General features: G+C 41.6%; 2 protein-coding genes across 4 annotated transcripts in view; one reads left to right on the top strand and one right to left on the bottom strand.

The window, feature by feature from the left end:
• SPIDR (scaffold protein involved in DNA repair) overlaps positions 1-16,229 on the top strand; it is a 388,722-nt gene extending 372,493 nt beyond the window's left edge. For all 3 annotated transcript variants that reach the window (XM_045849422.1, XM_045849423.1, XM_045849421.1), the window contains exons 17-20: positions 8,745-8,838; positions 9,920-10,034; positions 10,368-10,421; positions 15,616-16,229. In XM_045849422.1, coding sequence (XP_045705378.1) covers positions 8,745-8,838; positions 9,920-10,034; positions 10,368-10,421; positions 15,616-15,750 — 398 coding nt within the window. In that variant the 3' untranslated portion in view covers positions 15,751-16,229. The remainder of the gene's footprint in view (positions 1-8,744; positions 8,839-9,919; positions 10,035-10,367; positions 10,422-15,615) is intronic.
• Positions 16,230-17,327: 1,098 nt separating this feature from the next.
• CEBPD (CCAAT enhancer binding protein delta) lies at positions 17,328-18,745 on the bottom strand. The gene has a single exon (XM_045849424.1). It carries the CDS (start codon positions 18,532-18,534, stop codon positions 17,722-17,724), a length of 813 nt encoding a protein of 270 aa, XP_045705380.1. The 5' UTR covers positions 18,535-18,745; the 3' UTR covers positions 17,328-17,721.
• Positions 18,746-27,667: the final 8,922 nt, after the last annotated feature.

The raw sequence follows: 27,667 nt of genomic DNA, 5'->3' as shown, positions 1-27,667 counted from the left end.
TATAGTTTAGTGTCAGGTATTGTGATCCCTCCTACTCTACTCTTCTTTCTCAAAATTGCAGCAGCTATTCGGGGTCATTTATAATTCCATATACATTTTTGAAGTGTTTGTTCTATGTCTGTGAAATATGCCATTAGCACTTTAATAGGAATTGCATTGAATGTGTAAATTGCTTTGGGTAGTATGGACATTTTGATGATACTAATTCTTCCAATCCATGAACACGGTATATGTTTCCATTTGTTTGTGTCTTCCTTGATTTCTTTCTTCAGTGTTGTGTAGTTTTCTGAATACAGGTCTTTTACCTCTTTGGTTAGGTTTATTCCTAGATATTTTCTTTTTCTTTTTGCTATTTCAAATGGGATTTTTTCCTTGATCTCTGCTTCTGCTGTTTCATTGTTGCTGTACAGAAATGCCTTTGATTTCTGGATATTGACTTGGTATCCCGCTGTTTTGCCAAATTCATTTATTAGGTCAAGCAGTTTTTTGGTAGAGTCTATAGGATTTTTCTATGTATACTATCATGTCATCTGCAAACACTGACAGTTTTGTTTCCTCCTTTCTGATTTGAATGCCTTTTATTTCTTTTTCTTGTCTGATTGCTGTGGCTAAAACTTCCAGTACTATATTGAATAGAAGTGGTGAAAGTGGATCACCTTGTCTTGTTCCTGATCTTAGTGGAAAAGGTTTTAATTTTTGCCCATTGAGAATGATGTTGGCTGAAGGTCTCTCATATATCGCCTTTATTATGTTGAGGAATGCTCCCTCTATTCCCACTTTGCCAAGTGTTTTTATCATGAATGGGTGCTGTACCTTATCAAATGCTTTTTCTGCATCAATTGATATGATCATGTGGTTTTTGTCTTTGCTTTTGTTTATGTGATGTATTGCATTTACTGACTTGCGAATATTGAACCATCCTTGCATCCCTGGAATGAATCCCACTTCGTCATGGTGTATAATCTTTTTAATGTATTGTTGGATGCGGTTTGCCAGTATTTTGTTGAGGATTTTAGCGTCAATGTTCATCAATGATACTGGCCTGAAGTTTTCTTTCTTTGTTGTGTCTTTATTTGGTGTTGGAATTAGGATGATATTGACCTCATAAAAAGAGTTTGGGAGACTCCCATCTTTTTGGATTTTTTGGAATAGTCTGTGAAGGATAGGTGTTAGCTCTTCCTTAAATGCTTTGTAGAATTCTCCTGTGAAACCATCTGGTCCCGGGCTTTTGTGTGTTGGGAGTTTTTTGATTACTGCTTCAATTTCTTTTGTTGTTATTGGTCTGTTCAGGCTTTCTGCTTCTTTTTTCATTGAGTTTTGGAAGATTATATTTTTCTAGAAATTTGTCCATTTCATCTAGGTTTTCAAATTTCTTGGCATACAGCTCTTTGTAGTAATTTCTTACAATGCTTTGTATTTCTGTGGTATCTGTTGTAATCTCTCCTCTTTCATTTCTGATTGTGTTTATTTGGGTCTTCTCTTTTTTTTCTTGATGAGTCTGCTTAAAGGCTTGTCAATTTTGTTTATCTTTTCAAAGAACCAGCTCTTGGATTCATTGATCCTTAGAATTGTGCTTTTAGTCTCTATGTCATTTAATTCTGCTCTGATCTTGGTTATTTCCTTCCTTCTGCTTGCTCTGGGCTGTCTTTGTTGTTGTTCCTCGAGTTCTTGTAGACGTAAGGTTAGGTTGTTTGTTTGGAATGTTTCTAACCTTTTTAGGTGGGCCTGTATCATTATGAACTTCCCTCTCAGGACTGCCTTGGCTGTGTCCCATAAGTTTTGGGTTGTTGTGAGTTCGTTTTCATTTGTTTCCAGAAACCTTTTGATTTCTTCCCTCATATCATTCTTGACCCATTCATTGTTTAATAGCATGCTATTTAATCTCCATGATTTTGAGTGTTTTTGGTTTTTTTTCCTTCGGGTTGGTTTCTAGCTTCAGTCCCTTGTGGTCTGAGAAAATGCTTGGTATGATTTCAATTTTCTTGAAATTCTTGAGGGCTTGTTTTGTGTCCTATCATGTGGTCTATCTTTGAGAATGTTCCGTGTACATTTGAAAAGAATGTATATTTAGCTTCTTTTGGATGGAGGGCTCTGTATATATCAGTAAAGCCCATTTCATCAAGGGTATTGTTCAATGCCACAATATCTTTGTTGATATTTTGTTTAGAAGATCTGTCCATTTTTGATAGTGGGGTGTTAAAATCTCCCACTATAATTGTGTTGCTGTCCATATCTTTCTTGAAATCCTCTAAGATTTTCTTTATGTATTTCAGTGTTCCTATGTTGGGTGCATATATATTTACATTATTTATGTCTTCTTGATGGATTCTTCCCTTGAGTATTATGAAGTGACCTTCTGGGTCTCTCTTTATGGACCTTTTTTGGAAGTCTATTTTGTCTGATATGAGTATTGCTACCCGGCTTTTTTTTTCCTGTCCATTTGCTTGGAAGATTTGTTTCCAGCCCTTCTCTTTCAGCCTGTGTAGGTCTTTTTATCCTGAGGTGGGTCTCTTGTAGACAGCAGATATGTGGGTCATTTTTTTTCTTATCCAATCAGCTATTCTATGTCTTTTGATTGAAGCATTTAATCCATTTACGTTTAAGGTTATTATTGATAGGTACTTATTCATTGTCTTTTATGTATGTGTGTTCCTCTCTCTCTCTCTCTCTCTCTCTCTCTCTTTCTTCTCTCCTCCTTAAAGCAGTCCTTTTAGAATCTCTTGCAGAGCTGGTTTGGTCGAGGTGTATACTTTTAGACTGCTTTTGTCTGGGAAGCTTCTTATTTGGCCTTCTATCTTGATCGAGAGCCTTGCTGGATATAGTAGCCTTGGTTGCAGATCTCTGGTTCTCATTACCTGGAGTATTTCTTGCCATTCTCTTCTGGCTTGAAGTGTTTCCATTGAGAAGTCAGCTGTTAGCCTTATTGGGGCATCCTTGTATGTTACTTCCTTTTTCTCCCTTGCTGCCTTTAAGATTCTCTCTTTGTCTTGAAATTTTGTCATTTTAATTATGATGTGCCTTGGGGTGGGTCTCTTTGGGTTCCTCTTGATTGGGACTCTCTGTGTTTCCTGGATTTGTGTGACTTTTTCTCTTGTCAAATTAGGGAAGTTCTCCTTCATTACTTGTTCAACTAGGTTTTCGATCCCTTGCTCTTCTTCTTCTCCTTCTGGTGTCCCTATTATACGGATATTATTACGTTTCATATTGTCTTGCATTTCTCTTAAGCCCTCTTCATTCTTTCTGAGCCTCTTTTCCTTTTCTTGCTCTGTCTGCATGTTGTTTTCTACTTTGTCCTCAAGCTCGCTAATCCGATCTTCTGCTTCATCAATCCTGCTTTTCATTCCTTCTGCTGTGTTCTTCAGTTCAGAAATTGTATTCTTCATTTCCTCTTGACCTTTGTTGAGAGTTTCTATTTCCTTTTTCATATTTATATAGTTTGCAGTGAGATTGATGTAGTTTCCCTCTAATTTCTGAAAGCTCATTATGAGTTCATTGAACTTCCTGGTAATCATTGTTTTGAACTCACTATCTGATAGTTGAGTTGCCTCTATTTCATTTAGCATTTTTTCCTGAGGCTTCCTCGTTTCCCTTCAGTTGGGGGGTTGTTTCTTTGTTTTCTCATTGTTCGTGGGTTTCTTCTTTTTTTCTTCTTGTTTGTTAATTTGATCTGTTCTGATTCCCTGTAATTATGGTGTGAACTTCTGTGGTAGAATATTTGTGAGATTCAGTGGTGCAATCTCCTTCGTGTATCCTGGTGTTCACAGCTTCCCCCTACTCTTTTTTGGGATCAGTTGGAGGAGTAAGGCAAAATGGTTTAAAACAGCAAGACAGTATACTATGATATTTACTTTAGCAGCCAGTAGAGAAGAGATGGGTTATCCTTTGGCTCCTTATAGTGTTAACCATGATCCTCCACCCCACTATCCATGTTTTAGAAAGAATGGAAAGAGGGTAAGACTCTTATTGGGGACAAGAGGATTGATAGTTGGATCTAGAAAGCTGTGAGGCTGTGGGAGGTCAGATTCTAAGGTAGGGTTGGATTAAAGATTAGTATATAGGAGTAGTGTGTAAAAGAATAGAGAGAACCCCCTACAATAGTATAGTTCAGGAAATTGCAAAGTGGGCCTGAGATCAGGTAGGGGGTATTGAGAAGTATTTACAATTATATGGACTAGGTCTTATTAACAGTAATAGTAAAGTGACAGTCTTGTGGCAGAATCGATGAGGTCTAGATAACAAGAATAAAGAGTATAGAACCTTGAGAGGTGTATTAATGGAACACAGATGAAGGATAGTAAGTTATCAACACCTTGTGACTGAGATACCAGGGGGAACCTATCAAATGACAGTATAACCAGCCAAGCAAAGAAGATTATACTGAAAGGAAAAGAATACCCAAATATGATTAAAATAAAAAAATGTCTGAAAAGTGAGAAAAAGATGATACAAATTTACAGTAACTTGCAAGATTAAAATAAAAGGAAAGAAAAGCAGAAGATGTAGTGCAGGAGAGATAAATTTGGATTGGAAAGAATAATATTAGGTTGAATGGAAGAGAAACATAAGGGATTGCGAGATAAAAATAGTAAGAATTGAAAAAAAAGTCACGTAAAACACACGTTAAATCAATCAACCAACAACAGCCAGAGAAACCAAACAAAACCAAAACAAACAAACAAAAAAACCCAACAAACAAACAAAAAAAGACCTCTTGTTGGTTTCTAACTGGCCAGACCAGTTTTTCTGATCTTGCTAGCTTCAGCTGGCTGAAGGGCCTTTGAAATGCTTCTTTCTCTCACAACCAGATCTCAGCAAGTCTGTCAGGTACCCTGGGCGCTCCCGAACACACTGGCGCGCGAGAGTCAGTCTTCCCGACGACGGTGCGCGAGCCCAGCCCTTTCCAGCTCCGTGTTCCCCGCCGAACCGCACTCCAACCGACCGGGTGTTGGCGCTTTTCCTGGCTCCCCCGGTCGGGCTGGCTGGAAATCTCTGAGCCACCACTGCAGGAACGCACCCAGCACCACGTCTCTCCCGGGATCGCAGCGCACGATTCCAGGAATGCAGCGCGCGATTCCAGCTTCCCTATGGGGCGCACGCTGAGCGTGGCCATTTGGTGCTCTCCACCGATCTGCACTTCCACTGGGCTAGAAATTCTCCTGGTCCTATCGGCTAGAGGCTCTCACTTCTCCTCGGTCTCTGGGCGGGTGTTCATATTCCCTGGGCGATTTTTTCTCAGTCCAACTGGCCAATCTGTTCCTTCTAGCAACCTGTTCCCCCTGGAGTTGCTCGCCCCTGTATTCGGGGGAGGGAGGGAGCAGCAGCTTCCCTCTCCTGGGAGCCCCGGGGCAGAGCCCGGAGCACCGGGCGGGCCTGGGGTCTGCGCACCCCCAGACCCTGCGCTGATCCCTGGGCCCCTTTTGTCCTGTATCAGCCTCCTTACAGTCTGGTTTTCCAGTGAGTGCAATAATTTCTGATGTCCTGCTTTCAAAAGTGATTCGGCAACCCAGCCCACTTGCTCTGCCTCTCCACCGATCCGCGAGTTTCCCCCCTCTTCACAGAAGCCGAGAAAAATGCTGCCTAGAGTAAAGCCACCATATTCCCTCTCCCCGACTTTTATAAATTTATTGTAGCCCTGGCCAGTATGGGTCAGTTGGGACATCGTCACATAGACTGGAAGGTTGTAGGTTGTGAGTTTGGTCCCCAGTTGGTCCGCATACAAGAGGCAGCCTATCAGTGTTTCTCTCTCCCATCAATGTTCCCCTCCCTCCCTCTCTCTCTTTCCTTCCCTTAACCTCTCTCTGAAGTCGGCAGGTGTGTCCTCAGGTAAGGATAAAAAATAGTTTATTGTATACTTTATATAATAATCCTTTAACAGATACATCTTTTGCAAATATTTTCTCCCATATTTCAAGATATTTTTGCTCATTATTTATCTGTTTTCCCAACCAGATGGTAGAGGCTGTGATGTAGGGATTGTAGCATTCATCTTTATGTGTTCAATGCTGCACAGATGTCCCACACCAAATAGCATTGTGTACATATTTGTTTTTGAAAACAGAAATCACAGATGTTGGAGTAAAAAAGGAATAGGAAACCAGAGAAATCACAGATTAGGAGATACTAACAAACCAATAAGAATATTTGTTTACACTTCTGGCAAGATGGAGGAATAGGTGGACACACCATACCTCCTCCCACAACCAAGAAAAGAACAACAATAATTTGCAGACAGAACAACACTCAGAACTGATAGAGGATTTATCTGACTGGAAGTCGGACAGCCAAGAAGTTGAAGTAGACCCATACATCCAGACTGGTAGGAGACAACAAGCTGGGCGGGCATGGGGCTGGTGCGGGTTGGTGGCACGCGGAAGTCGGGGAAAATTTGGCGCGAAATCGGCGTGACAGCCATCCGGGGCACAAGAACGCAGTGGTGATCCCTGAGTACGCAAGCTGCGGCTGGCGGACCCAGTGAGGCAGCGATTGTGGACCAGGGCAGAACTCGCAGCCCAGGAGCCCAGAGAAGGGTCTGAGCCCAGGAGAATGGAACTACCACCATTGTTCCCTCCCATCCCCGCTCCCACCCCCGCCCCCACATATAACATCACAATCTAGCGACTGGGGTGCCCAGCCCCGGTGAACACCTAAGGCTCCACCCCCCACTGTAACAAGAGCGACCAGACCAAAAAAAAAAAAAGAGAGAGAGAGAGAGACAGGGAAAGACATAAGACATGTTTCCAACAGAACAGATCAGTCCCCCAGGACTCATCCTTTTGAGCAACCAAGAAATAGCCAATCTATCAGATGCACAGTTCAAAACACTGGTGATCAGAAAGCTCATGGAATTGGTTGACTTTGGGTGCAATTTAGATGAAAGGATGCAGGTTACCATAAAAGAGATGCAGGAAGATACGCGGAGGAGAGCCAATAGTGAAAGGAAGGAATCTGAGTCTCAAAACAATACAGTGGACCAGAAGGAAGATAGAATCAACCAAGCAGGAAAGCATGATGAAATAAGAATTCAAAAAATCGAGGAAAAGCTTAAGAGCATCCAGGACACCTTTAAACGTTCCAACATCCGAATTATAGGGGGTACCAGAAGGGGAGGAGCAACAAGTGGAAAAGTTATTTGAACAAATAATAAAGGAGAACTTCCCCAATCTGGCAAAGGGAACAGTCTTCCAAGAAATCCAAGAAGCTCAGAGAGCCCCAAAGAAGTTGGACCCAAGAAGAAACACACCAAGGCACATCATAATTACATTAGCCAAGGTAAAAACGAAGGAGAGAATCCTAGAAGCAGCAAGAGATAAGGGGACAGTAACCTACAAAGGAGTTCCCATCACACTGTCAGCTGATTTCTCCAAAGAGACCTTACAGGCAAGAAGGGGCTGGAAAGAAATATTCCAAGTCATGAAACGCAAGGACCTACATCCCAGATTGCTCTATCCAGCAAAGCTCTCATTTAGAATGGAAGGAAAGATAAAGTGCTTTTCAGATAAGGTCAAATTAAAGGAGTTCATCATCACCAAGCCCTTATTTTATGAAATGCTAAAGGGACTTATCTAAGAAAAGAAGATAAAGAAAAGACATGTATAGTAAAAGGACAGCAAACTCACAATTATTAACAACCACACCTAAAGCAAAACCAAAAGAAACTAAGTAAACAACTAGAACAGGAACAGAACCACAGAAATGGAGGGCACATGGAGGGCTAGCAGCAGGGGGGGGGGTGGGAGGAGGAAAGAGGGGGAAAAGGTACAGAGAATAAGCAGCATAGAATGTAGGTTGAAAATAGATGGGGGAGGGCAAGAATAGTACGGGAAATGTAGAAGCTAAAGAACTCATAAGTATGACACATGGACATGAACTAAAGGGGGGGAACGCGGGTGGGAGAGGGGGTACAGGGTGGAGGGGAGAGAAGGGGGAAATGGGACAACTGTAATAGCATAATCAATAAAACATATTTAAAAAAAGGAATATTTGTTTACTTATCGAAGAAGTGGAAACCAAGATAAGGAATTCATTATGCCTATTACAGAGGTGAATACTTAAAGTGAGAACAGCCTGCAGTGCAATGAGAGTGGCACTCTGTGAGTGGACGGTAATAGTGTGAACCAGAAAGACCTTGTGGGAAACACCTTCTGGAAGGCTGATTCTATATCTCTCGTACTCATACTCTGTGACACAGTAATTCTACTTCTAGAAATCTATCCTAAGGAAGGGGTCGCAGTACAGAAAAGGTCTTAACGAGAAAGATATCTATTGCCTAACTGCTAAAGGAATTTGGAGACATATGGAGTGTGGTTGAGGAACTGTGATGTATCACCTAAGTGGAATATTAATATTCCATAGATAGATCCATAGTTCCATAAGACAGATCCATAGTTCCATGAGATAGATCAAACAATTTTTACAACAGCTATATAGCATCCTGAAAGATAGAATGTTTTGTGTATAATGATTTCAATATGTGCACATCTGGGAAAAGACTGGAAAAGATCAGGCAAAAATGAAAACAGTTGGTTAGGTAGTGATGTGGGCAGGTTTTAAAACTTACTTTTTATTGTTATAATTGTGATCATCCAATAAATGTAAGTTATAAAAATCTTAGGAACATTTATGTGAACTCACAAGTGATCACAAGTTCTGAGGCACTTGGATACCATGTACGTCCTGAGGAGCAAAGAGAAGTTGGAAGGGCAGACCCCACCTCTGACACTGGCTTTGCTTTCACTTGGGCCTAGGCACTGTGGTCGGCGTGGATGAGAGCACTGCTTTCTCATGGCCCACATGTGACCTGTGTGGCAACGAGAGGTTGGAGCAGAGTCCAGAAGACAGGTAAGGGGGCAGTGACTGGCCTGAAAAACCCAAAGGCAGCAGCAACCCCCAGGCCCAGGATCCCTACTGCCTGACTGCCTCAGGCCAGCTTCCACTGCACCAAGGGCCAGGCATGAGCTCAGAGCAAAGCCAAGTCCACTGAGCTGCAAGAAAGAAGCTGTGGTGCACATCACTGCCTAACAGTGTATTTTCTTCATAACATGGATTTTGGCTATTCCTTGCAGCTCCTGTCATGAAAGAGAAAAGAGCCAGTTTTTGTCCTTAGCTTGCTTATTATTGGGAGAAAAGAGAAAAACTCCGGATAAAGATGAATAAATAAAACTAAGTTGGTAACTGTACAGCATGTCCTTTGCAGGGGCACAGATTTTTCCAGAGACCAATGAACAGCTACATAAACAGACACTGCTTCTCTGCAAGTGTTACTGCACCCACTCCCTAGGGGCCTGGGGTCTGACACTGGGTATAGACATTTCTCTGAGTCAGTTCTCTGGCCTCCCAAGTTGACTGTATCGCATGATGGATAGAAAGGGGCTCATTGCTTTTCTGCTTCTCAAGAAGCAATGGGCAGGTGTCTCCTTGATGCCTCCTGGGTTGATGGCATTATGTGTAAACAACTCATCCCTGGATTGTATTTAAGAGACAAGAACAGTGTGAATCATAGGTTTACTTGGTAGTATTAAGGAGTATAGATACACTGATGATTAAAAGCAGGTTTTCCTGTTCCAGCAGATAGGAAGCCCTGACTTCCCCCTTGCCTGGCAGAGGGCTTCCCTTTGCCTCATGGGATGTTTGCTGTCATCCTCTGCTCAGCCTGAATGAGGCTCCCTTGCCTAAGTGTCCCTTTCCAGGTGTTACATGCCCACCAAGCCATTAGTCAGAAGCTGAGGAAGTTGATGCTTATCCCTCAGAATGGGCTGAGCCCGGGGCTTCTTCTGGCCTATGTCAAGAACTTGGCCTTTGAAAGTAAATCACATTTTCTATCTCAGCAATCATTCGTGTCTAGAAAAATGCCTGTCTACTGCTAGACTCCTCTGACTTGTGCATTTTCACGTCTTATCTTCTGTGTGTTTCCAAACAACAGAGGCGCCTTTTCCTGTGCAGCCTGCTGCCGTGTGGTCACCTGCCCTCTTCTGAAAAGACACCTGCAGGTCTTTCTGGACTGCCCCTCACGACCCCAGTGCACAGTGAGGGTCAAGGTAGGAGCTGGTCCAGGAGCCCATGTGCATCCGTGCACATCATGTCCACCACATGCAGCCACTTGGACTCACTGGCTAGGATACTGAGCATCTGTTGCTTTTTCCCTGGGTGAAGGGAAAAAAGGGTGAAGGACTCATCCTTAGGAACACGACCTTTTTATGTCTGTGACTTTAAAAGACACATTTGACTTAAGGCTTTGAGATCAAAGCTACTAAAGAGAAGACAGGTAGTTCATATTTAACATACTAATTTTCAGGACATGAGTGTTTTTAGTATGAGCATTTAGTAGAGCAGTGGGATTTTTTAACCTGGCCCCTTTTCTGTTGTTGCAGCTGATGCAGAGCAGTATCTCTTCACTCCTAAGGTTTGCCACCTGTGAGGATGGGGTAAGTTCAGGGCCACCCAGCACAAATGAATGTCCTTATGCTCTTAAGCCCTAAGTTACCAGATCACCCCCCAGATGGAGACCCCTGTCCCATGTACTTTCAATTACCACAGTATAATGATGCACATGCTAAGTGTTTTGACCATCCTGAGACCTGGGTAAGTCCTGCTGCTGTTATTCACTGACAAACATCCATGCCTACCAATGAGATCTTTCCTATTTGAATCTGAGGTTATTTCCTGATCATTCTTACAGTAGATACATGAGTCTGTGCCCCTGGCTTTGGATTATGGTAAGACATTGAGATTTCAAGTTCTACTGCCATGGTTTCACATTAATGTAACAGAATTATCTGAGAGATACATACTTTTTTTTTAAGTTTGGGTATCCAGAATCTGAGTAACTGGTAACTTTACCATTATTTCTTAGGACCAGTTTGCCTTCCCTGAGAGTTACTACAATGTAACTCAGTGAAGTGTGCAGTGCCCTCGGTACAGTGTAACTCAGTAAAGTGGTGTGCTCCTCCAAGAAAACCACCATCTGAATATGGGCCAAAGATAGTTTCTTCTTCATAAGAGTCAGCCCTCATAAACGAGAGCAGTCTGTCCTTGAGAGGCCACCTCTGCCATTTAGAAGCTCAGGTGGCCCGTGGAATTGCTGAACCCTAGACGAGTGCACTGGGGTGGTGCCAGGGCACAACCACCCAGACCACAAAAGGTATATGTGACCATGTCAGGGTCCACATCTAGGTAGTACACGTGGGCCAGCTCACGAGGTTATAGTGAAAGGAGAGGCTGATCATCTACAGAATTTCTGATGGGTTCCCATGGCCCAATTCTGGCTCTGATTCCAGCCAGAATTTGAACCTGATTTGATCCATCCTGGGAGGCTGCCTTCCCCAGCACCTTGCCATCTGTTGTCCCACCCCCTTCTGCACCTCAGGAGGGGCTGACAGCATCAGGATGTGGGGCAGCGTTTTGTATTCTTTCATCTAAACCGTGACTATCAGAGTTTGGATTAAATCAGAATGTGGATAAATCCATGAACAGAATCTTTAAGAATCACTGGTCTGGCTATGGTTCCAGCTCTTGATTTCAAGGTAGAATCACCTGTGGAACTAAAGTGTTTCTGGCTCCCTCCCTGGGCATGTCTGTTTAAACCAACTTGGTGACACCCCCCACCCCCCACTCCAGTGCTAAACAAGGGTTGCTGTGCCAACAGGGATTGAAGTCTAGACCTGGCTGCAGGAGGGCTTATAAACAAGTGTTCCGTGATTGTTTAAAAGGAAAATGTAGCATTATAATGGACCAAGAACTGTGCTCATTGCTTTTCCTACATGTTGCCTCATTTAATCTTCCCAACATCCCAGTGTGGAAGAATCCACCTTTGTGAAGAAAACAAAGAGTGGGGGGCTTATCGCCACTGTTTTTGTTGGATGCAGAGACATCCCACAGAGGGAAAGTCATTGTCATCCCCACAAGTGACCACCTAGCAGAGTTAGTAGCCAATCCAGATTGAGGGGTAGGGTGGGGGTAACAGGGACTCTTGTGTGTGTGTTTCTGCTCTTATTAAAGCTTGTTTAACGGGTGACAAGTTAGCAGTACCTGTTGGCTGATTCCTTGTTGCCTCATCTGTCAGTCCCTGGGGGAGAGAGGAAGGGAGGAAAAAAGAAGGGCGTAGTACTGATAGATTGGCGATTTCCAACATGGGACTTTCAATAGGTGCTAGAGATAACAGAACTGGGTTATCAGGGAAATACATCTGTGGAGAACGTTGGGGGAAGTGCTGGTAAAACTGCTTTAGGAGAACACATAGAAAAAACAGATGAACCAAAACCCACAACTCAAATAAACTAAAACCAACAACACTTGGAGAGGATGCACACCTCACCTGCTATTCCACACAGCAGGAAGGTGCAGTGCTTGCCCTGCAGTTCTATAGGACCCTACCTGCCACTCTGTGCCTGCAGTCACCCTACCACCACCACTGAGAGTGACCTGGTGCCTCCTCTAGGAAGCCTCCAGTGATGGACAGCCTTTGACCACTCTGCCTTAGGGACCCAAAGACCAGGAGGAAACCCTGATAGAAATCCTCTCTTTTTTACTTGATTTCCTTCTGATTGAGGCTGGCTTGTACCTCCCACACATTAAACTTCTCAACTGCAATGCTCTTTTGTAAAATCCTACACGAGCTCAAAAGAGCATGTGTGTGCACATGTGCATTGGATGAGGACACTGAGTTGTGATAGCCTCAGGTGCCAACTTTACAGGTGCTGTGTTATCAGAGCTGACACCAGAAAAATAAAGGTAAATTCCAAGCATGAGGTACATTTTAGTCAACTCCTTACGTCTACCCCCAGCTTCATTCACAGTGTATAATCAGAACTTTACATCTGACCTGGAAAGGAGCTTTTGGAAGATGAGTATAAAATGGACTTATGTGTGCCCTGGCCGATGTGGCTCAATTGATTGAAGCGTCATTCCATAAACCAAAAAGTTGCAGGTTCAATTCCCATTTTGGGGAACGTAAGAGAGACAACCAATCGATGTTTCTCTCTCACATCAATGTTTCTCTCCCTTTCTCACCCTGTCTCTTCCCCTCTCTTTAAAATCAATAAGCATGTCCTTGGGTGAGGATTTACAAAAAGGACTTATGTGTAGACATCAGCCATGAGTTTTCCAGTCTGGATTCTGTCCATTTTCTGGGTGTGAGAAGCACATTTGCCAAAATCCAGAGAATTGCATTAGGATTTTCCATGAGAACCATAACTCCATTGCCTTGAACAAGGCACTGCTTCTGGTTAGGATACATGAGTGTTAAGTTCTGTGCCTTCATTTTACTGTGGTCCCACTACAGAATTGAAAACAATGGAATTGGCTGCTGTTGTACATGTCATTTCTCAAAGGTAACATAACAGTGATATGAAATTTGGAGTTTGTTTCCTTGGCTTTAGGAAAAGTTAAAGGAAAATATATTGTGCCTTTTAAAAAGAGAGGCACACATGCACATACACATTTCTGTGAGAGTACACATGATGGGTACAGTTGTTTTAATTTCCACCAAATATAAACCAGTTGTAACTTAATCTCCATTTATAAATGATAGCAGTAATTATTGAAGACTGTAGCCACCAAACCTGATATTTTTTAAAATGATTTTGCTGAATTTGTTCAAGTCAGAATTCCATACCTTTACCCCAAGTAAACATGCAAGGCCAACTAAAATGGTAAGAGACAAGAAAGAAGCTAGCTGTCCTATCTCAGTCTTCCCACCCCTGTAGGGTGACCTTTCACTGTGCATCACCTTGTGCTCTCTCTTCAGACTGGCAGCCTTGCAACTCTGTCCTGTTCACTGCCATTTCTTCAGGGACATCCCCATCATGGGCTCATAGTAAGCCCTCAGTGAATGATCAAGGGAGTGGGCCATAATGTTGACATTTATGTCCCATGTGATCCCAAGCCACAGGAAGGCCTTCCCACCACTGTCAAGTTAGATACTTTTAGGTTCATCATTTCACCTGTCTTGACTAGCAACTCTCACTCCCTCTGACTCCATTAAACCACTCTGTTGACCTTACACTAACTCTTTATACTAAGCAACCAAAACTCTTTTTTTTTGTGTGAGAGAAACCTCAACTGGTTGTTCCATTTACTTATGCAAGAATCATTGGTTGATTCTTACATGTGCCCTGACCAGGGATTGAACCTGCAACCTTGGCATATTAGGACAATGCTCTAACAAGCTGAGCAACCAAAACTCCACAAATCACATTGGATAGGCTAGGTATTTCATACCATGCATGCCTGTCTTTATAGATAGGAAAATGAAAGTATCCCAGTGAGTTGACATTAGAGCGGTGTTCACATCCCAGACTGATGCTGATATGTATTGCTTCAAGCAAACCATCTCAAAGCTTGGTGGCTTCCACACTTATCCTGTACACATACCTTCAGTTTGGGCAAGGCTCTACCAGGACAGCTCATCTCTGCTACAGTGGCATCAGCTGGTGCCCCAAAGGCTGGGCTGGAGTTACAGAAGGTCTTCAGTCCCCAGCTAGATGTGCTCAGACCTGCCCAGGCTCTGACCAGACACCCACGCAGCCCAAACCCCCTACAACATGTGTCTGGGTCCCAAGAGAGACAGGCAGAAGAAGATGGGTGCCTTTCTTTACCAAGCTTGGGATGTACTCATTGTTCTGTCCACTACACTCTTTTCATGGAAAGCCAGTCGCTAAGTCCAGCCTAGACCCAAGATGTATATGTTCAATACATATTGGACAAAGCTATTGTAGAGATTTGTCAAGGCTCTTGCTCAGAGAAATGAGATATGCTCTTGATATTACTCTGCAGGTGGCAGCAAAGGAGTTTCTCAAAGAACACATTACCTTCTAGGGCTTCAGTCTCCAGCAAGCCCAGGGATGTCATTTTACCCAATGTATTTCAGCCTCTCTTTATTTTCAGCCCCACCTCCTACCCCAGAAAGAAAATGTACTGAGGTTTGATCTAGGGAGACTAAAGAGGGCACACTACACCTTCCTGGCCTAGGCATCTGGTACTGCTGCTGCCCAGTGCCCTGTGTCCATCTGGAGATGAAAATGCCCAAGATAAGCTAATCATCATAAGATAGTCATCAAACAGAATGTAAATGAAAAGCTTTCTGAATACAATATAGAAGTATTTAGCTCAGTGTAACTCTAGAAGAAAGAGTATTCTGTTAAGGAGGGAAGTTTGGGACAAAGTACTAGAAACTCCTTTGACCAGAAGTGTCCCAAAGGAAGTGGGAGATAGCTGCAAGCATGATGCATGCCCAGCCCCTAGCATTCGCAGGTAATGAACATCCCTTTGTAGGTCTTCCCCCAACCTTCAGTTCCTCTCCTAGGACGGCCAGCTAAGAGATGATTAGTTACATTCCCTAACAAACATCAATAAGATATTTTAAAATGTTCTTGTGTAAAAACAGGATTCAGTTATCAGAAAAAAATAGTCCCTTCACTTGCCATATAAATGAGCTTTTTATCACAGCCCTTCATCTTTTTTCCCTGTCTCTTTACCAGTGTTGTCCTCAACCATTTCAAGAGTGGAAAGTCATGAACTGGGAAAGGGCCGTCTTCTCTGCTCTTTGGTCTGTAGTGTTGGGAACAGAACGTGCAGGTCTAACTCTTTTTGCTTTAACCAGCATGCCTTTTCTCACTGCAGAGTTATGAAGTGGAGAGTGTCATTGGAAAGAAGGTGGGGTTGTTAAATTGTTTTGTCCAGTCCATAACCACGCACCCAACCAGCTGCATTGGATTGGAGGAAATTGAGCTTCTGAGTGAAGAAAGAGCCTCCTGAGATTACCATGGGTTGTCATAGGAATCTGAAGATTGCAGGGTGGCTGCATGGGTGCTGATGGTGATTTTTGGTAGTTACTTGTTAACTATGTGAAAAATAAGTATATTTTATGATCTTGAAATGGAACTTAAGATTTCTCAGTGGCACATGTTAATAAAACGTTTTTGTAAAGCATAAATCAAAACACTTCTTCTACAGTTATATATTATTACCTTTCTGCAAACTCAGGAACATAACAGTTGCTAAAACGTACATAAGCTAGAGATCTTCATTTTGTATTTATCTTAGGCAATAATATTAATGTAGCAAAAAAAAATTTGTTCAGTTGCAATTTTAAAGTGTTTAAATTTTACCAAAATTCAACATGTTTTTCTTACAGTATTTGTTCTAACAGCCCCCCAAAGAACACACTGCAAAGCTTAAACCTTTGTCCTACATTGCTATATTACTATTCTGCAATAAATGTCCAACCTAAGCATTTTGCACTTTTGTTTTTAACTTTAGTATTTTTTTGGGGGGGGGATGTTCTGGGGAACTTTGTCAGAGCTTAAAATGTTACCCATAAAGTGTAAATAAGTTAACCAGTGTATAAATTAATCTTATACAAATAAGATTATTGGTATACTGAACAGAGATATACTTAGCCTATCTCTAGATAGGCCTGTTTAATCATACTGGATACTGTGCACAAAGAGCCAAAATCACAGACTAAAGAGGAGTAGATTGTTAACATTTGTTTTCTTGGCAGAGATATAAATTAAATGTAAAACCATGAATTAATTAGCTTTGGACACTAGACTTTTTTTCTCCCTTATAATGATATAATCATAACAGGTCATAGTTAATTAATTACATAACATAGATGTACTAGCCAAGATCAAGAAAGGGTGCCTAGTACCCACTTTCACTGGGGGAAAGGAGAAAGCTTTATTTATTTATCCAGATTAAGCTTTGAAACATTACCATTACTGGCAAAATAGCTGGTTTTAAGTAGCTTTGTGGCTGTCCTTTTCATCTACTACATGACTATTTTGCATCCACACGCACTTTGAAAATCTACTTGTAGCTGTCCATGAGACAGGAAAGTGAAAGCAAAGTCCCATGAAAAGCAACGATAATTCAAACATGCTTTTAGAATAATCTAAGCCATCCTTTTCCCCCTCAGCCCTCGAGCAGCCAACTAATGTTAGGGAGCTCTTCAGCTGTTCTCCATAGGGTCCCAGAACAGCTGCAGGGCCAGTTGGCCAGCCAGTACCCTCCCCAAGTCCAAGTACTTTTTTCGGAGCACCTTCCACCAGAAATTCACTAACTTTACGTGAGTTTAGTCGTGCTTCGCTGATCTTACGCAAGTTAGATAAAACATATGGAGGTACACTTTGGCATGTTTCAAAAGCAAAGCAGACTCTCATAAGGATCTTGGTACCCTGTCGGGGATGACACACCTGGATCCCGTGCGGCCTTCAAGATGCCGAGCTGCACACCTGGTACTGGAATGCACCATTCCCCAGAATGCTGCCGCCCAGAGGGATCCTGAGGCCCCTAGCGTGCAGGAATCACCTTAAATACAGGAATCAGAGTGGTTTTAAATGCTGCTTTATTCTTACAAATACTGTAAAAATTAATATAAAAAAGTGGGCATGCTCAGTCTTTTCTTATCTACAATACAAAGGGTTGTCTTAAGTCTTTTTTTTTTTACAAATGTACCTTAGCTGCATCAATAAGAGTAAGATGTAGAAAAAGCTACCATTATAAAAATAATTTAAGGGAAAATAAACATGTATAGCTTCTCTCAAAGTTCAATGGTAGCCAAGTCCAGGCTGGATCTTCCTTTCACTCACACGTCCCAAAGAAACTGCAGCGGGCGCCTAGTGGCTCTAGCAGCGTCTCAGCAGGGCGCACTTCGCTCCGGCCCGTCGGGTCTGAGGTATGGATTGTTGGTGAGTGTCCCGCGCCCCAACCCCGGGCTACGCGTTACCGGCAGTCCGCAGCCCCGGTGGCCGACATGAAGGACGAGCTGGGCAGCTGTTTGAAGAACTGCCGGAGGCCAGTCAGGTCCCGCGTTAGTTGCTCCACACGCTGGTGCAGCTTTTCGTTCTCAGCGGACAGTTCCACTAACTTCTGCTGCATCTCCTGGTTGCGCCGCTTGGCCTTGTCCCGGCTCTTTCGCACGGCAATATTGTTGCGCTCGCGCCGCTGCCGGTACTCCGGGCTTCCGCGGTCGGGGCCCCTCTTGCCGGAGCTCTTCTCCCGGGCCTGGCCCGGCGCGGGGCTTGGGCCTGGCGCAGGGCTCGGCCCCGGGCTGCCCCTCGGCGGCTCCGGTGACGTGGGTGGTGTTGGTTGCCCAGTGGCCACCAGGCTCACCACGGTCTGCGCGCACGCGGCCACCTGCGCAGGCAGCAGTGAGCCTGGCGCGTCACTGTCGCCCCAGTCCGGCTCGCGCTTCAGTGGTCGCGGGGCTGCGTTGCCCACAGTTCGTGCAAGGTTGCCAGGTAGCAGCTCCAGGGCGTTCGCCGTGCCCGTTGTGCCCGTCTTGTGGTTGCTGTTGAAAAGGTCGGCGAAGAGTTCGTCGTGGCACAGCTCCAAGGTGGGCACCGCGGCCATGGAGTCAATATAGGCGCTGAAATCTATAGCGCTCTCGTCGTCATACATGGCGGGGGCAGAGGCGCTGGGCTCGGTCAGGCGGGCCGGCTTGCTGGTCCTGCCAGGCTCGTAGAAAGGCGCAGGATCCGCGGGCCAGAACGCGCTGCGCGCCGGGGCGTCTAGGCTGAAAAGGGCGGAACTCATGGTGGCGTCTGGCTTGGCTGTGTTCTAGCGCAGCTGTCACCTCACTGGGTCCGGCCCGCGCCTTTTCTAGGACAGCTGACGCACAGGCCCCGCCTCGGCTCCAGAGCCGTGGGGAAGGGGAGCAGTGGGCAACAGAGCGTTGTCCTAGGAGCCTGCGCCCAGTCCCGGAGCCGCCCCTTGAACCTTCCCCTGTGGCACTCTTCCTTCTACACCCCGGAGCTCCCCCCACCCCGTGTGTGAGGGGAGAGGCGTATGTTTTCTCCCCCCGCCCTCATTGTGTGGGCCCAAACAGTCCTGCTGGGAATGACCCTCCCTCTGCCCGCCCTCAGGATCCTCCTCTCCTTCTTGTTTGTGGTGTCGGAGCTGGGAGTAAAATCAAAACCCGGACTTGGCTGTGGTGCGCAGTCCCGGACCGGTTCCCAAAGTCAGTGAGAGGGAGTCCAGGGAAGAGCGACCGGGGTAGAGTAAGGAGACGTTCTTCAGACACAGACACCGCTCGGCCTCACAGCCGAGGCTTCCTCGCCGAAGGGGCAGCAGGACAGGGTTAAAGGAGGTGAAGGAGTCCCATCACTGCGCCCGAGCTGCCGGCCACCCTAAATGCTGTTGGCTGCAGCTCGAGGAGTTGGCCAGGTCCCGCTGCCGTTCCTGAACCCCACCAGGAACCAGAGGAACCCCCACTGCCCGTGATCCTGATCCAGGTCCGTGCACAGCTGTTTCTTCCAGATCTACTAAAGCAGTGCCATCTTGTGGTGGTAATGCTCCTTCAATCCTGTTTTTTAGTTCCAGTCTCTTGAACATTCCAAAAAGTTCTTTTGAGTCTAAAGCACTTGGAGAAAGATAAGATTTATACTAGCAGATCTGACGGGGTATTAAGTTGCTAGCTCTTCACATTGTCAAGTGCTGAGAAGACTTAGTATAGATTGTCTTCCCTGGTTAAGTTCCCTTCAACTTAGGGCAGGCATTTCTCCTCAATTCCATTTATCAAATCACTGCTCCTATTCAAACCTGGACTCTATCTTGCACCTCCTCTTGGCTTCGGCTTCTCATTCACCATACGTTGGGTCCAAACACTAAATGCTCCACAAACTCCTGCCAGAGTTTCTGCATTCAAGTCCAGAGATAATTTCCAATGATATACTATGGGGTATTTAATAGGCTTTCTAGAAGGACAAACATTGCTTTAGAATTACCCAGAAAGAGTACACAATGTTGATGTTATACTATTAACTGTCCTTTAAGGATAAAAACTACCATCACTTATAGTGTGGGTTCATGCACACCTGGGTTAAAGAGCCTTACTAAAATGGCACCTACTAAAATTGCCCTCTATGACTTACTTTAGCCGTATTAATCATTTTCTCATCTAGTTTCTCAGGAAAAATTCATCTCACATCTTTCCCCAAATTTTTATTATTGATTTAGAGAGAGAGAAGCATCAACTTGTTCCACTTATTGATACATTCATTGGTTGACTCTTGTATGTGCCCTAACTGGAGACTGAACCCACAATCTTGGCATATCAAGACAATGCACTAACGAACTGAGCTACCTGATCAGGGTCATAGTGCCCATTATTAAAGGCACAGTTTTTCATATTTTGTTGAAATTGGGATGCATGTGACAATCACCATTGGCCAAGGTGTCAGTTACAGTGTTTGGTATTATTGCCTGCATATGGGTGTCACTGGATAGGAGTGAAATCCTGAGGGATAATAGTGGAAAGTGCTCTTTTAAGAGATTCTACATCACCAACTCTCTTAATGGATAGAGAGCAGTATTGTGTATAAAACCCAAACATCAACAATACTAATTTTAAAAGTGATTCAGATGGGGCAGTGAACATGAAGAAGTCTAGGAATATCTTAAGCAGTATGTCTGGCTTATATTTTCTTGTTTATATGTGCATGAGAATGATATATTATTAAAATCATTGTCTGAAGGAGATTAAGTTCTTTATATGAGTACAAACTAATAATTTTAAGAACACAAGAGGAGCAAAGTCACTAACAATGGTGGAGTAGGGTTCTGTCTCCACAATAACTACTGACAAAAATGTCAGAATTGGTTTTGACAGAACTCTAGAATCTGGCCAAAAACTTAATCAGAAGAAAGCATAATGAAGAAAGAATCTGCTGCACTGCAGTAAGAGAGCACTGTGGCATTTTTAATTGCCTGCTTTTTGTCCCCCATCCCCCAGGTTGCTGGCAGTGTGAACTCCTAGACTACATTGTTGTTGCTGGGGGAGCAATGTAGACTCTAGTTTCAGCAAACTGAGATTGGGTGTTTCGACATGCCCAGTCACTCCCAGAGGGATCAAAGCAAGGGTAACATTTGGGAACTTGCTCAAAGCACTTAAGAGCAAAACTATTGGGTATAGTAGCCTAGAGCAAGCAATAGAAAAACTAAAAATCCTGGGAAAGAAGAACTTGGAAAAGGAGATAAGTGAAGAATATGGCTTTTAAAAGCGCCCACATATACTGGGAAATCAAGAAGACCACATGCATACTCAGAAAAGGCCCAAGAGACCCACAATCTCTCACTCCTGGCTGACCTTAAGTCTCCACTCATTCATCAAATGAAAGCCTGGACAGAATTATAAACAGCCTGGCCAAGTTTAGACTTTCTAAATACATCAGTCTTTAGAATTCAAGAGGCTCAAAATGCTTAAGTTACTACTGTTAAATTCTATTAGTATTAGAAAAAGCAATTCTGGTTTTTTCCTGCTTATCATAACATGGAGTGACTATAACTCCATTGTAATGTAGGACCATTTTTGGATGCTCCATATGGGGCAAGATATAGGGGAAGAACACTACTCCAAATTAAAGTCTAAAACAGTGAGAATGATTTTTGAGCAGTGCTATCTACAACAAAATGAAGTTTCAAGTAAAAAATATATATAAATATACTTTAAAATGTATATCTATGTATTATAATATATATAGATTTATATATTATCTATAATTTATATTCTATAATATTTACATATGAATTTATATACTATAGAAATATAATGTGCATTTAATATTTATATTTAATATGTTTGTATTTAATATAAATGTATAGTATATACTTATACTCATTATATATTATACATATGATATATAACAGTATATGTTATTTATATATAAACTATAAATATATAGTTTTGTGTATATATAAACCATATATATTTATAACTATAAATATATAGTTATATAAACTATGTTTATATGTAAATAGCATATACTGTTATATATTATATAATATGTATAACATATAATGCATATAAATATGTACTATATATTTATATGTATATATAAATATATTGTTATATATTATACATGTATAACATTACATATAAACATATGTATTTAACATAAATATATTAATATATGTTATATATAAAATGTATTCAAATAATACATAATATATGTAAAATGTATATTATATATTATATAATGTAATATTTTGTTTTATAGAAGTATATTTATAATACATGATGTATAAAATAATATATAAATATATGTTAATAGATGTATATAAAATATATATATATTTTACTTTGGCTTCATGGATTTTAAGGTAACTATTAATATAACAACTGACCACCAAGCCAATGAGACATTTCAGTGGCCACACCCAACAAAGAATAGGCATTATGAAAATAGTATTGAAAAGTCACAGAACAAACAATAACAGTGAAAGCAAACATCATAAAACCATGAGGAGAAAATCTGATTTCCAGAACTGCCAAATTATAATGTTCAGAATATAACAACAATAATATATGAGCTAGCAAAAAATGAGAGGATATGACTCGTTCACAGGAAAGAAAGTAATAGAAAATGTCTCTGAGGAAGTTAAGATATTGAACTTAATGGGCAAAGACTAACTCACCTGTTTTAAATATGCTGAGAGACCTAAAAGAAACTATGGACAAAGAACTAAAGAAAACCAAGAGAATAACATCATCAAATTAAAAAACGCAACAGAGGCCCTGGCTGGTGCAGCTCAGTGGACTGAGCACTGGACTGTGAACCAAAGCATTGCCAGTTAGATTCCCAGTCAAGGCACATGCCTGGGTTGTGGGTCAGGTCCCTGGTTGGGGGCACATGAGAGGCAACCACACAGTGATGTTTCTCTCTCTCTTCTCCCTCCTTCCCCTTTCTTTAAAAGTAAATAAATAAAATCTAAAAATAAAAAGCAACAGATTTATAATTATCAATAGGAACCAAATTTTAAAGCTGAAATTAAAAATTTACTAGAGGGTTACAATAGGAGAACTGAGCAAGCAGAAGACTCATCAATTGACTATAGGACAATTAAAATTATCCAATCAGGGAAGCATATAAAAAAACCATGAAGAAAAGTGAACAGAGCCTGAGGGACCTGTGACACACCGTCAGACCGACTAGCATAAGCATAATGAGAGTCCCAGAAGATGAGGGAGAGAGGAGGGTGGAGAGAATATCTGAAGAAATAATGACCAAAAAATTCCCAAATTTTATGAAAAGCATGAATCTATACAACAAAGAAGCCCAACAACTACCAAGTACAATAAATCAAAGAGATCCACACCAAGAAAGGTCATGGACAGCCAAACACTTGATAAGTGAAGCAGCTCATCACAGCAAGAGATCCTCAACAAGATTAACAGCCAGTTTCACCCTGGAAAACATGGTGGCCAGAACTAGTGTGATAGAAGACAAATATGTCAACAAAGAATTATATATCCTGCAAAGATGGAGAAATGGAAAGATTCCCAGATAAACAGAAACTGAGGGAGTATTTCACTAATAGGCCTGCCTTACAACAAATATTAGAGGGAGTTGTTCAGGCTGAAATAAAAATGCTAAACAGTAAATCAGAGGCATATGAAGGCTGGTGATGGTAACTACATAAATAAATGTAAAAGTCAGTATTATTGTATTTTTGGTTTGTAAACCTTTCTTTAGTTTTACTATTTGGTTTTAAAAGAAAATATGTAGGAATAATGTCAACAACATAATGGCATAAGACATTCCTCCTTTTTATCTCTTTTTAATCAGTGAGTTAGACATTCATACACAAACAAAAGCACCTTGGTGGGTCCTTTAGGACTTGGCACCTTATTCTAAAGGATCCAGGAAGCATCTCACTCATCAGTGCAGCTGGTAAGAGACAGATAAACCTCTCAAACAGGCTACACAACCAGCGAAGCCAGTGAAACAACCTAGACTCCTCTCACCAGTGTCAGGCAAAAATTGGGTGAGTGCTGACATAGGTGCTCATGCATGAGAGAGAACTTGCAGAAAACCAGTCTTCCTGCAGGGAGAATCCAGTACACCACTGGAGGGGGAAAAAAAGAAAAATACAACTTTGGTTGCAATGGAGGCACTAAGAAACTTTCCCAGTATTGCTCCTCTCCCCAAAGAAACAGTGATCTGGGTGATTTGTCTGGCAGAGGCAATCTGTCCTGCAGGAAAATGGAAAGCAGCAAGTGAATGCCTGTCTACCCTATCCAAATGGGACACAGCTGGAGAAACCCACTTCACTCTACCAGCACCCACAGTACTAAAGTGGAAGCTCTGCCTCTGGAGGGAGAGAGGCTTTTGGGAAAGAGGCAGATAAGAATTTCAAAAGTCATCATGAAGTCGTGGCTCAGTTGGTTGAGCATCTTCCCACAAAGCAAAAGGTCACCAGGTCTATTCCTGATCAGGGCACATGCCTGGGTGGCAGACTGGCACACTGCAAGAGGCAGTGAATAGGTGTTTCCCTCCCTCTCTCCCTCCCTTCTCCTCTCTCTACAAATGAATAAATAAAATATATTTTAAAAAAGAAAGAATTTCAAAAGGCTTTAATGGGATTGTACTCATCAGAAAGTCCACTCATAAGCCTCTGTGAGTGCCATCCCTTGAGATGTCCCTACCATATAGAAAGGCACCCCTAATGTGTGGGCACGTCCCCACATGCTGCTACTGGCTTTTTAAGCACACTCTTGACTGTGACTGCAAGAATGTGCTCTGGTAGACAAGGAGTATGCTCAGAAAACAGGCCACAGTCAGTTTGCTAAGAAGAAACTATAAATTTGAGCTAAAGCTCTACCTTCTAGGAAACAAAAAAGAGCTTACCAGTACCAAATTTGTGAATGGTAAGAAACAAGGAAGACATAAATATTCATGCATGACAGACAGCAAGAAGTGTGGAGCAGGTTCACCTTCACAAACACAGAAGAAAAACTCACAAATAACAATATGTTGAACATAACATCCCATCCAGTGAAGTCAATGAGCACAGTTTAGGATATGTCTACTATTTTGAATGTGAAAGTACTGATATATAACTACAAGGAATATGAAAAATTAAAGAAATATCACCTTAAAAAGGACAGTTGTCCAGCAACTGAGCTCAAAGGCATGGGATATTGTGATCTGATAATTCAAAACAGTGGTTATGGGGAAAACCTAACAAGTAACAAGAAAATTCAGAAAAGGAAACTCAGTGAAATCAGAAGTAAATATATGAATAAAATAAGTTATTTTCCATAGAGACTGAAATTATCAAAAAGAACCACACAGAAATTGTGGAGCCAAAGAAATCAATGAATGAGATGAACAGTGCAGCAGAGAACATTTGTAGCAGGACAGGCCAAATGGAAGAAAAAAATAAGTGACTTGAAGAATAGGAAATTTAAAGTAACACAAAAGAATTGAAAAACATTTAAAAAGAGTGAAGAAATTCTATGTGAGCCATGGCATTCCATCAGAGACAAATCAAAATAACCAGGGTTCCAGGAAGAGAAGTAAGGGAAATAAATGGTAACAGAGAACTTTCCAGAAGTGGGGAAAGACTTGGACATACAAATCCACAAAGCTAACAGATCAACCTATTATCTCAATCCAAGAAGACCTCCAAGACACATTATAATACAACTGTCACAAATCCATGATAAAGCATCTTAAAGGTAGTGGCAGGGGAGGGTGTGTGGTGGGAATGTAACCTACAAAAGGAACCTCCATTACGCCATCAGATTTTTCAGCAGGACCCTACAAGCAAGGAGAGAGTGGAGTGACATATTCAAAGGATTGAAAGAATACTTTTGCCAGCCAAGAATGCTTTATCCAGCAAAGTTACTCTTCAGATAGAAAAAAGAAACAAAGGCTTTCACAGAAAAACAAAAGCTGATGGAGTTTACCACCACTAGCCCTATCTTGCAAAACAGGGTGAAAGGAGTGTTTCAAGCTGCAATGAACAGACACTAATTAGTGATGTGAAAACATAGAAAAGTACACAACACACTGGTAAAGGTAAAAACTATACAGTCAGATATAGAAAATTGTAACTCTATGATATGATAGTATGTTAATCACTCAACTCTAGTATAAAGATAAAGAGTAGGAGGAATGACTATCAACTACACGTTGTTAATATGTACACAACATAAAAAGGCAAAGTGTAATATCAGTAATATAAAAGGGAGGAGAGAAAGGGTGGGGCCTTTAGAGGCTATTGAAGATAAGTTGCTATCATCTAAAAAAGACTGCTTTATCTATCGGAATATATATGTAACCCCCATGGTAACCACAGAGCAAAAGCCTGGAGTAGATCGGCAAAAAACAAAGAAAGGGGAAATAGATCATACCACCACAGAAAATAACAAATTTGCAAAGGTGGGCAGAAACAGAAGGAAAAATAAGTAATGAAATGAAAAACAACCAGAAACATATAAGTCCTTACATATCAAGAATTACTCTCAATGTAAATGGGTTGAATTCACTGAAAGACATAGAGTGGATGGATGGATGAAACAGAAGACCCAATTATATGCTGCCTAAAGGAGACTCCCTAGAGCCTTAAGGGTGCACATAAAATCAAAGTGAAGGGATGGAAAAAGGTATTTCATGAGAGTGAAGGAAAGCAACGTTAGCTGTGCTTATACCTGATAAAATATACTTTAAGCCAAAAAAGATACTAGGAATGTCTATCACTATATAATGATAAAAGGGATTCATCAATGAAATACATATACCAATTGTAAATGTATATGCACCAAACATCAAAACACCTGAATATATTAAGCACATAGTAACCAATATGAAGGGAAATGGCCAACAATACAATAAATATAGAGGACTTTAACGGTCCTTTTTTCAACACTGGATAGATCATCCAGAGGTAAATCAACAAGAAAATAATAGACTCGAATGACACATAAGATAAGGTGGACCTAAAAAACATCTATGGAACATCCCATCCAACAGCAGAATACACATTTCTTCTTCAAGTGCACATGGAACCTTTAAGGACAGATCATATAAAGGACATAAAATGAGCCTTGGTAAATTTAAGATGTAAAGTACAGCATAAAGTCAATAATATTGCAATAATCATGTGTGGTGCCAGGTGGGTACTAGAAATATTGGAGGAAACACTTTGTAAAGTATTGAAAATGATATTGAATGTAAACTCTCATTGAAAAAAATGTGAAGTGTTTTTAAAAGAATATCAAAATCATACCAAGTACTTTTTCTATCCACAGTAGTATGAAAGTAGAAATTAATTTGTACATGGAAAAATCTACAAATATGTGGAAATTACAAATAAGTAGAAATTAACAACTTGAGGGAAGACTGAAAATCTACAGATATGTGGAACCTACACACTCCTAGACAACCAATGTACCAAAGAACAAAATCAAAAGAGAAATTAATGAATAACTTGAAACAAATGAAAATGGGCATACAATGTACCAAAACCTATGGGATGCTACAAACACAATTCTGAGATGCAAATTTATAGCAAAATACATATAATTTTACCCTTCAAATAACTAGAAAAAGAAGAACAAATTAAGCCTAAAGGTAGCAGAAGGAAGGACATAATAAAGATCACAGTGGAAATAATAGAGACAAAAAAATAGAACAGGTGAATAGAAATAAAAGCTGGTTTTCCAAAAAGATAAACAAAATTGACAGATCTTTAGCAAGACTACTAAGAAAAAGAGCGAAGACCTATAAATCAGAAATGAAAGAAGAGAAATTCCAATGGACACTATAGAAATAGAATCATAAGAGATTATAATGAACAAGTATATGCCAACAAATCGGATAACCTAGAAGAAATAGATAAGTTTCTAGAATCATATGACCTTTCAAGTCTGAACCAAAAAGAA

The sequence above is a fragment of the Phyllostomus hastatus genome, unplaced genomic scaffold, assembly GCF_019186645.2.
Source record: "Phyllostomus hastatus isolate PE091 unplaced genomic scaffold, TTU_PhHast_1.1 phas_contig_65, whole genome shotgun sequence".
Taxonomy (NCBI): domain Eukaryota; kingdom Metazoa; phylum Chordata; class Mammalia; order Chiroptera; family Phyllostomidae; genus Phyllostomus; species Phyllostomus hastatus.
Note: the sequence above shows the minus strand (reverse complement) of the source record. Positions and strands in the feature narration are given on the sequence as shown.

Excerpts from the sequence above, each read along its gene's own strand:
- CEBPD (XM_045849424.1), bottom strand. The coding sequence starts at position 18,534 with ATGAGTTCCGCCCTTTTCAGCCTAGACGCCCCGGCGCGCAGCGCGTTC.